The sequence below is a fragment of the Lottia gigantea genome (assembly GCF_000327385.1).
Source record: "Lottia gigantea unplaced genomic scaffold LOTGIsca_17, whole genome shotgun sequence".
NCBI lineage: Eukaryota > Metazoa > Mollusca > Gastropoda > Lottiidae > Lottia > Lottia gigantea.
Window position 1 is genome coordinate 3499124 of NW_008708133.1, and position 9969 is coordinate 3509092.

General features: G+C 34.9%; 2 protein-coding genes across 2 annotated transcripts; both read left to right on the forward strand.

The window, feature by feature from the left end:
• Nucleotides 1-689: 689 nt before the first annotated feature.
• Nucleotides 690-5935, forward strand: LOTGIDRAFT_158649 (hypothetical protein; the record flags this gene model as incomplete). The annotated part of the gene is made up of 4 exons (XM_009051788.1): nucleotides 690-795; nucleotides 3642-3779; nucleotides 3908-4239; nucleotides 5831-5935. The coding sequence occupies 4 exons, from the start codon at nucleotides 690-692 to the stop codon at nucleotides 5933-5935; spliced, it is 681 nt and encodes a 226-aa protein (XP_009050036.1).
• Nucleotides 5936-9365: 3430 nt separating this feature from the next.
• Nucleotides 9366-9740, forward strand: LOTGIDRAFT_158650 (hypothetical protein; the record flags this gene model as incomplete). Its single annotated transcript, XM_009051789.1, has 1 exon — nucleotides 9366-9740. One exon carries the CDS (start codon nucleotides 9366-9368, stop codon nucleotides 9738-9740), a length of 375 nt encoding a protein of 124 aa, XP_009050037.1.
• Between the last annotated feature and the right edge of the window lie 229 nt (nucleotides 9741-9969).

Sequence of the window (9969 nt, forward strand, 5' to 3'; positions counted from 1 at the left end):
GGCTTATCATAAGGTACTATTCATGTTTTTATATATGATTGAATAATATGGAAGCCGGCTGCGGCCATATCTACTCTCGAATTCTCGCAAACGAGAAAGCGAAGAAAAAGGCGAGTAAAAAGGCAAGGAAAGAGGCGAGAAAGCGATAGTAAAAAAGTAGAAAATTAAATGAAATGAATTGAGATTTTCTGCATCGTGTGCGCTAAAAAAAAAGACGGGCAACGCCATGTAGGGTGCAATTTTTCTGAGTTTCAATATAGGATTCATCAAACACTCGTTTCGTCAAAATCCGTCTAAAGTATTATTCCTACTAGAGTATTTATGAGCATTTGTGGACGGACAGGTGGACGGACGGACGGATGTATCGACATGGGTGACGCCATTTTACGGCCCCATTTCAGAACCTCGAGAGGGCGAGGAAAAATGCGTTTTTTCACCTTCGCTTCCTCGCCTTTTCCCAAGCTTTTTCGTCTCACGACTTCTCTTGTGCTAGAAGTCGTGGGTGATATGGCCGCAGTAGGCTTCCATAGAATAATTTGATAACATTGATAACTCTAATCTGTGGCTGTCATTAAATTTAGTTAATTTCAATCATTTAAAAGTGAGCGAGAGGATAAAGTCAACACATATTGAATTAATAGGTAGTGTCCAATCACACAGTGTGCAGTCTACAGGATTACTATAGAGTCATGTCAACAGCTCTACCACTTGGTAGTAAGGCATTGAATAGAGGTGGAGTTTCCAGTGAAATTACAATTGAAACAAAAGATGCAGGAGAAATGGGAAAAATGTCTGGTAAGTAGACCAAATTGCATTTCAAGCTAATTTTATCTACCTCTATCTATGTATACAGATATATATTTATTTCAGTCATAAACGTACATTTATTATTTCTATAAGAACTGATCAGATTTGAAGCATTGAACTTAAAATCAATTGACAATCACTAATCTAATATTAAAGTGTCTTATATCCTTTAGGTTTCAACCTAACCCCTGAATCTGCCATTATAAAGCTCCTTCAGTTTACACCTGAATTTTGAAAATTGTGGCATCTCGCAAGACAAGCATTTGTTTTATTATTTGAATAACATTAAGTTATTATCAACTGGTTTCATAATTTTTATGAACTTATATTAATGGTGTTATTTCATTTTTATACGCCCACGTGGAAATATGGACGTATATTGACCGACATTTCTTGTATAGAGGCTACAGCGTTTATCTGATCTTGATGAAACTTGGTATGCGTGTATATATTGATACATTGATAAGTTTGGATTTGATCATAATAGGATGAACGATTTTGAAGTTATTGCCAATGACTTAGTAAAAACGCTTCAAATTTGGCATGTAGTCATGATACAGGGTGTACTTTTTATCTGATCTCCACTAAACTTGGTATGCATGTATATATTGCTGAGATCTTAAGTTCAAAAATGGTAATAATTGGATGAATGGTTGGATGAATGAGTGGCAGCTGTGTGCAATTATCCTTTCATTAGTGATATCTGGTATTCCTCAAATTGGTATTCAACTTTGTTAGTAACAAAAAATTCAATGTCAAAAGCGTTGTAAATTACACCTGAAAAAACTTCTTAAATGTGCTATTTATATTTTTGTATCTACTTGATCTAACTGAATTTGTTTTAAAAACGAAGATCGCTAATTGTTAATTAAGCCATTTGATGGTATTTTTTGGTGTTTTTAACGGCTCGATATTATTAGTTGAGAGTCTGTAGGAGACATATTTCTCTACAATAAGGCGTTTATTGAGAACACACTGCTTTGTTTTCGTAATTTCCAAAAAAATATGATTTTGTGTCGCCTAATCTGGAGAAACTGTAATAGTTTAAGCAACATTTGCAATACCTTAAATCTTCATTTGTGGTGTATTACTGGATGAATATAAATTCCCAAAACGGATAGTGGTATAGTTCGATATGTGCAAAAAGTAGAAAATTGGCTCAAGAAGGCGCATTTTGGAGCGATTTTTCTCAGGTTTTCAATTTTGAGATCTCGCAAGAATATCCAACAGTTTAGCAATGATAAAGTTTCGAATTTTGAAAATTCATAGCATACATTGTTGAGCCGAATTTTGGAAATTTTGACCAAATTTTCGATTTTCTATGCTATTTTTCCGATTGCTTTGAAATTTTATTCAGAGATAACTGCTTATCCGAAATTGATGATTTTGGTGTCAAATGAAAGAGCATAAGAAAATAACTGTAGGAAGCCGATTTTTTAATTACGAAAAAATCTCTTTTATTTCCTTATTTTCATTACAATTGCGCTTTTAAAAATTTGAAATTTTTGTACCAAGCCTTTAATGTAAAACAACGAATATCAGCTTATGATTTAGAAGTTCTAGACACTTGAACATAATTTAAAATTGTACACATGATAACGGACTCAATTTTGGGCGTGGGAACATCCGGGCTAGATTCACAATTAAAAAACGTAATGGAAATGGTTAATAACTAAGTATGCGTTTGTTAACCTTTAAACTTCACATCAAAAAAGGAATCTACTTTGGCCAGTTTCTGAAAAATGGACAGATTATTTCTTTACCTTTAACTTGCATGATTATGATCAATTAATACTTTGATCTTTGATGTCCGACATACTTCCGCTTTTACAGACGTTCGAAAACAGCAAATTTTAAAACTTTTAAGGCTAATTTCTCTTTTATTTGTTGGCCTCTTAACCAGACCATAACGAACTTTAAAAGTGTAAAAGTTTTGGTGTTAAAAAATTAACGGCTGTATTTTTTAGTTAAAACTTTCAGATACGTTAAAAGACATTTTTCAAGATTTTGGTGTAGAGTTTTCACGAATTTGATGTGTGCTGGGATGGCAAAAGAAAATCTCTGATCTGTCATTACAAATATAGACAAGAGTGACCATCTGTTAGGCCTACCTTGAATTTTATGGGAGTTTGCATTACCACGTTGTCGAATAAATATGGTGAAAAGCTATATATGTAAAGCCCCAGTCCCAATGGGCTGGCGGTTTGCGAACATTTGGCGAAAGAAAAAATGGATAATCTCGATGCAACATATATAAAGAAACGGCTGTGCAAGAGCAGAAAAAATCTAAAATTTGTTGACATGCAATCACGGCGCATTGTCGCCAAAAGTGTGCGTAATAGCATGGTCACATTATTGGAGCTCGCGCGTTAAGCAAATTCTTTTACAGTTTGAATCTGTGATCATTTAAATCGTTGTCAAACCACAAATGACGTTTCTTACACTTTTACAAAACATTCTGTCTTTGCTGTGGAGACAGCAAGCTTGCCAACGGTAGACCTCCTATGGATTTAAGGCTGGACCCAATTGCGTCCCTTGGCTAGATTTAAGGCTTGGCCCAATTACGTCTCCTGGATAGTTCTCCAACGCACCAATAACAGGAATAGGACAGCTTCTAACTCTTGCTGGTCTTCAAGGTGTTCTCTATACAAATGTAGTGCTTGTTCTTCAATTATGGGGATGACCAGGGAGATGTGGATGTCTCAACAGCCACTTACAAACTTTTTATAAACTAAGCTCAGTGGAAAACAATGTATATTCATTATGGGTTAAACTATCATGTCAAGTTACTGGACTCTTTATGTTGATAAAAATGTATTGAACTGGGTTTTCAGTGGCGTATCTTGGCAGCTCTTTTTTGGGTCATAATTTTCCAGATAGAGGCCACCCTGACACGCCACCAAAACTAATGCCCTCTAAAATCAACAAAAGGATGCAGAGACCCGAGGATTTAGATTTTCACCAATCACATGGTAAATGAAAGACTACAGGATCATAAGACATCTAAAATATATAAGATATATATATAATCATATATGATTTTTGTGTTTTAATTGAGCATTTTACAAATCCAAAGGTATTAATTTATTTATAATTTCAGATTTGAATTCTTTGAAGTATTTCTCTCTGGTGGCCCTAATCTTACAGAATGCTGCTCTTATATTGGTCATGCGTTATACACGCACCCAACATGGGGATATGTATTTATCAAGTACAGCGGTGGTCATGTCAGAAATGTGTAAATTATTGACGTGTTGTGTAATTATAATTTATCAAGAAGGTGGTGTTGGCCAGTTTGTAAAAATTCTAAAAACTGATTTTATAGACTGTCCTTTAGACTGTGTTAAAGTTTCGGTACCGTCTATTATTTATATTATCCAGAATAACCTATTGTATTTAGCTGTGTCTAATTTAGATGCTGCTACATTTCAGGTTGGTTTACTACATCATACATATATATAAGGTGAAGTCCAAAAGAAACTTTACCACTCTCCCAAGTTTCAAACTTATCCATAAGGGGTATTTTTAATTTTTTTATTTCGGAATTTATAACTGTACAGGGCGCCAAATTAAGACAATTGGGGAGAAAATACATCCTACATTTACTAGTTCCTCAAGAAGGTTGAAAATTCCGCTGATCCGATTAAAAATGCAATTGTATGACATATATTGTACTATTTAGATCTGTTAATATAAACGTTCTGGCCACAAACTATAATCATTATTTATAATGAGGCAATTCAAGGATCAATCAAATTCTTGGCTTTGGGAAATTTTTACGACGTCGCTCGACCACCGAAGACTAGAACATTTTCATAAGAGCCACGCCTTGTTCTGCCACATCATTTGTTATTCTCGGTGCTGCAACTGTGTCTTTTTTTATTTGGGTACGTCATTGTAATCGTAGTCGACGAGTTTTTTTGGTCAGATTGTCAGTTGGGTCAGGTGGATCATCTGACCCTGTAGTACTCACTATATTGTTATTTATTGTTAAAAAAGTTATCAAAACTGTCAAACAATGCATCACCAAATTGAGGTCATACAAAGGGGCATGTATGACTGAATCACTGCCAGTGTGGTATTTTAACAAATACACAGACACAGTTTGCTGGATGTTTGGACAGAGTTTGTTGTCAACTAGAGTCCAATTCAAATTATATTGCTTTTTGACACCTGTAATTTGAGTGAGGTTAGGTGCGAGGGGTACCTAACAGTTCATCGTAATCGTCACATGGATGATTCTGTGCCTAACAAGAGAAGGTCTAAGCGTATGCCTTGTAGTAGCTTTTAACAGCTGGATCATCCTACTTATAGGTTGAATCTAGGACCGAAATCATGAAACCTACTAAATGTACTAAACGGGCATTTGATGGCCGCAAGCTTCCGGGGGTTTCTTCTTAAGGGCCTTTCTCGCGAGCTAGTTGTGTCGAAACACAGCACATTTAGAATACAGTATTTTTTTCTTTGAATTAGCTAGCTTCTCGAGCCATCAGATAACATAGATGGAGCAATGGCTACTCGCCTAATGCACTGAGAAGATGCCCTGCCTTCCTCGTGTTAGTATTGGTCTTTTCCAATGCCACGGCCATTTCAGGCGATACTGAGGGGATTTCCATCTCCATAAGTACACTGTAAGTATTAGTTACAAGGGGGTAGTAAGTGCATCAGCTGATGTCGAGGATGCCTTTCGATATGCTGTGGCTTATTTCGATTCCACATACAGGTCATATTTTGTCTTAGAACCTTGCTATTGAAAAATCACAAATGGGGCTATATTCTGAGTACAGACTACCTGCTCCACAATTTCTTCAAAATTGTGCAGGACATGACATGTAATTGGCGGTTCGGCGTCTGAGGACACTATTAATTGTCAAACTTTGGCTTCGTTGAGCAAGTTGTAAGCGTCGACAGATTTGACTGAAATTCAACCAGGAGTGTTTTTTACTGAAATGAAAAGAATACCACTGTACATTGAAATATGCAAAGGTTCGAAATTTGCCTATTACACTATTATTGTTTGTAGGAATTATACCCGTCTCATTGTGGTGGGAAAAATCTGAAAAATATAATCACGTCATCCCCTAATACACAAAAATACATGTGTACCAAGGGTATAAAAACGGATTGAATGGCTCACACGACGATAAACAAATGGTTGCCTAGCAAGATTCGACAACTTCCCGATAAACCCTCAGTAGATCAAAGGCGATCGTCAATCTGTGTCAAATTGTACCAAAAAATATTGATGATTTAAACTTAAACACATAGAATTAATAAAATTCAGACATAAACTGTCACCTCTGTCACGTTCACAAGCCACATTTAACATAATTTTAGTGATCATTAAAATCAGATTAAAACTGTATTCTCTATTATGTTCACAAACAATAGGCAATAACTGAAAAATTGTTCACAGAAAAAATTCTCATCAAATTTCCTTAAAAGCAGATGAAATCTGTATGGTCTATAGTATTCATGAACACATTTCGACGCGTTTTTACATAGTTAAGGACAATAACTCGAATTTCGTTCATCGAAAAATCGTCAAATCCAAACTTGACCGAGATCTCGTTGTTATAAATGATCACACCAGACTTCAATAAAAGCAGATGAAAACTTTTGTGTTCTCAATTTTGACGTGACAATGACTCAAAAACCGTTCTTCGAAAAAAACTTGATATCGTCAATATTAATGATCACACCAAATTTCAAAATTTCAAAATTTCAAAATTTCAAATCAAATGAAAACTGTAGACTCTATTGTGTTCATAGGTTCACAAGTCAATTGTGGACTAAAGGAAAGACCTTCAGACTGACGGACGGACATGGGCAACAACAATATATGATCACATTATAATGTAGGCGTATACAAACACAACAACGAGAGCAGGCTGTGGGAATGGTACGGATGGGAGCCATTCATGCTCACATTGCAAGAACCTTAAGTTGGTCCCGTCAACGAGCTGAAGAGTTAAGTCATAAAGTTAATCAACAGATCGTGTCCAGACGGCTCTGAAGACAAGGGTTCAGGGCTTAAATTCCGTTCATAGTACAGTCATTGGCAGCGCCAACATTGTCGTCTGAGATTACGATGGGCCCACACTGTACGACAAGGGAAACGACCAGACTGGATGAGGTTTGTCTTCAGTGATGTTCCCAATAACAGTACTTCTCAACCTAAATGAGACCATTCCTTCCTGGAAGATTCTTTCCATATCTATTCCTCCCCAAAATAAATCAGTCATTTTTTGAAACGTATATTCAACGATGAAAAATGAATGGATAGATGATTATACTTCACTTGTAAATTTACCTTGAATTTTCTTTTAAATGTTGTTTGTAACAAAGTGTATCGGGTGCAATTGAAAATTTAAAATTTTGAAAAATTTTAGCGAAATTTGCATGAAACATAATGAAATTTCGACCATTGTCTTCGACATCGTTTCTAGGTTTTGGGCGTTCTTTCTTCTGGTGTGATTCACAAATGTAACACAACCGTACAGATTATCTATAATAATTTATTTGAATCACCTAAGAAAAACACATTCAGATATGGTTTACATTATTAGAATGCACTCGTAATTCTCTATTTAACGAAATTGGTGGTTTTCTATAAAAATTCAAAATCCTTTAATTTGGATTAATTTAGAAAAAAAAGATTGTGGTTTTATCTCATATAAAATACTAACCTGCCAAAATTGACAGGATGTAAAGAGTGTTAAACAATATTGATTACATAAATGTTGGTTTAAACTTTTTACACCTTGAATAAGTGAACCAGATAACAAAATAATCTGATTCTGTAATTTTTAAACCAGTTTTTCCTAAATTTTTACATACAATTTTGAAAGATACCTCCATTTAAAGCTGTGAATTCGCAAGTTATTTAACCTTTTGGAATTTTTTTGTTATTTTAATTAGAACTCAAACTACAAATGTCTAATACTTGTGACCTATACAGAAGAGTCCAGTAGAAACTGCACTGAGACACCACACAAGAAAATAACCCAACAGTATCTTAATGAAGGCTGTCTCTTAGAAGATTATTGGGTCAGTTTTGGGATATTACGAGAACTGTCATGGTCGCTTAATTAATTCGTTTTGATTTCACGGGAGCGAAAAACATCGGTAATGGTCGTGTAATTGAGGTAGTCAACAGATGATGCAAATTGGATAGATTTTCTATTTTAGACGAATGGATTATCATGGATCAAGAAGCAAGGATCAAGTACAATTTCTTTCAAATAATTTGGAAAGAAATAATCAGAATCCTTGGAAGGAAATAATCAGAATCCTTTGAAGGAAATAACCAGAATCCTTAATTAAATAGACTAAATATTAAATAAGCATCTGCTTCTCGTTTGATTTATCCCAATCAGTAGCTGAAACGGGAAAGAAAATAAGGCCCAGTGAGAGATAGTTCGAGTCATTAGTCCTAACGACATCGGGTCCGTTTGTCCTATTACACTTTCGCCCTGTGTCCGCTCGCCGCTTGGTTAGAGTCCATTCGCCCTTTGCAAGGGTACGTCGCCTCTATATTATATGACATCAGAATGTAAGCTCCAATGAAAATGGGCCTAAACGGATAGACAATATTATTGACAAAAGGTTATAAACTTAAATATTGCCAATAATTGGTATTGCAATAATTACATGTACAACAAGGTTTTAAGGCCAATTCAAATTAATAAGGCCACTTAAGGTTATCCATTAAATAGACGTTAGGCTAAACCAAGACGATATTGGGAATTATAATGAATAAAGATATACAGTATACATGTATAGAACTCTTCATCTGAATTCTTTTGACCCTATCGTCGCGAATTTTAAAACGCTCAAAAAAACGCGTGTATGCTTGCTTATGTCGACGACGATTTTGTACGACCATACGCATAACTTTTTTCTCTATAATTCTTTACAAATTGAGAAAATTAAGGTGACATTATTCGAGTATTATTATATACCAGATTTATTTATCAGATACCCGAGAGGTTTAATTTCTTGTTCACAAATTGTAGGCTTAAAAACACTGAGGTTGAAAGCTAACAAGATAGAAGTATAAAAAGGTCCAAAAGCAATAGGATAATGTCTCGTTGCTCGGAGATGTTCACATTTCTAGCCTTGTATTTTTTTCTGAGATGTTTTCAATCCTTTGTAAAGATTTTTTTGGCCTTCAGTTTACATTCTACTGGTGACGTCTGCATTAGAGAAAATTATTATTGATCTCACAAGTTGCTGAATTGAGATTGCTGTCTTCTAGTGAATTGGGAATCATTTTCATTCATAATTGTACTTCTTTTTTTTCTATTTTAGGTCACCTATCAACTAAAAATTCTAACAACAGCAATATTTTCTGTGTTTATGTTAGAAAAAGCTGTAGCTAAATTACAATGGCTTTCATTAGTGGTTTTATTTGTGGGTGTGTCTGTTGTTCAATTACAACCCAAAACATCAGAGAAATCTGTGTCTCACAATTTGGCACAAAATCCATTTGTTGGTTTGGTGGCTGTTATTATTTCGTGTGTCTTATCCGGATTTGCAGGTATTTATTTTGAAAAATGACACGACAGTCGGTTTGGATCCGAAACATCCAGTTGAGTGTATTGGGTATTGTGATTGGGTTAATAACAATGGAGCTAAAAGATGGTGCTAAACTGACAGAGAAGGGATTTTTCTTTGGTTATACATGGTTTGTGTGGTTAGTTATATTTTTACAGAGTTTTGGAGGTCTGATTGTAGCAGTAGTAGTAAAATATGCTGATAATATATTAAAAGGATTTGCTACATCAGCCTCTATTGTATTGTCATGTATTGTTTCTGTGTATTTCTTTGATTTTCATCTATCAATACAATTTGTCATTGGGGCATCTCTTGTCATGGTCGCTGTGTACATGTATAGTAAATATGTTCCTAAACCTAAACCATTGGTGTAATCATGAATAATAATTAAACATAAATATATGCACAGATAGTCCCAAACGTTCTGTTTCTGGTTCAGATAGATCAGATTCATTAAGTTTAGATCTGATGTTAAACTTTGTCAAAAAAACTCTTTAAAATCCTGATTAGAAATTTTGGTACTAAATTACGCGGCGTAGCATCTTTTGCACTCTAGTCAAGAAGAACTAGTTATGTGCATTGTTTGTGTTAGGAATATCACTG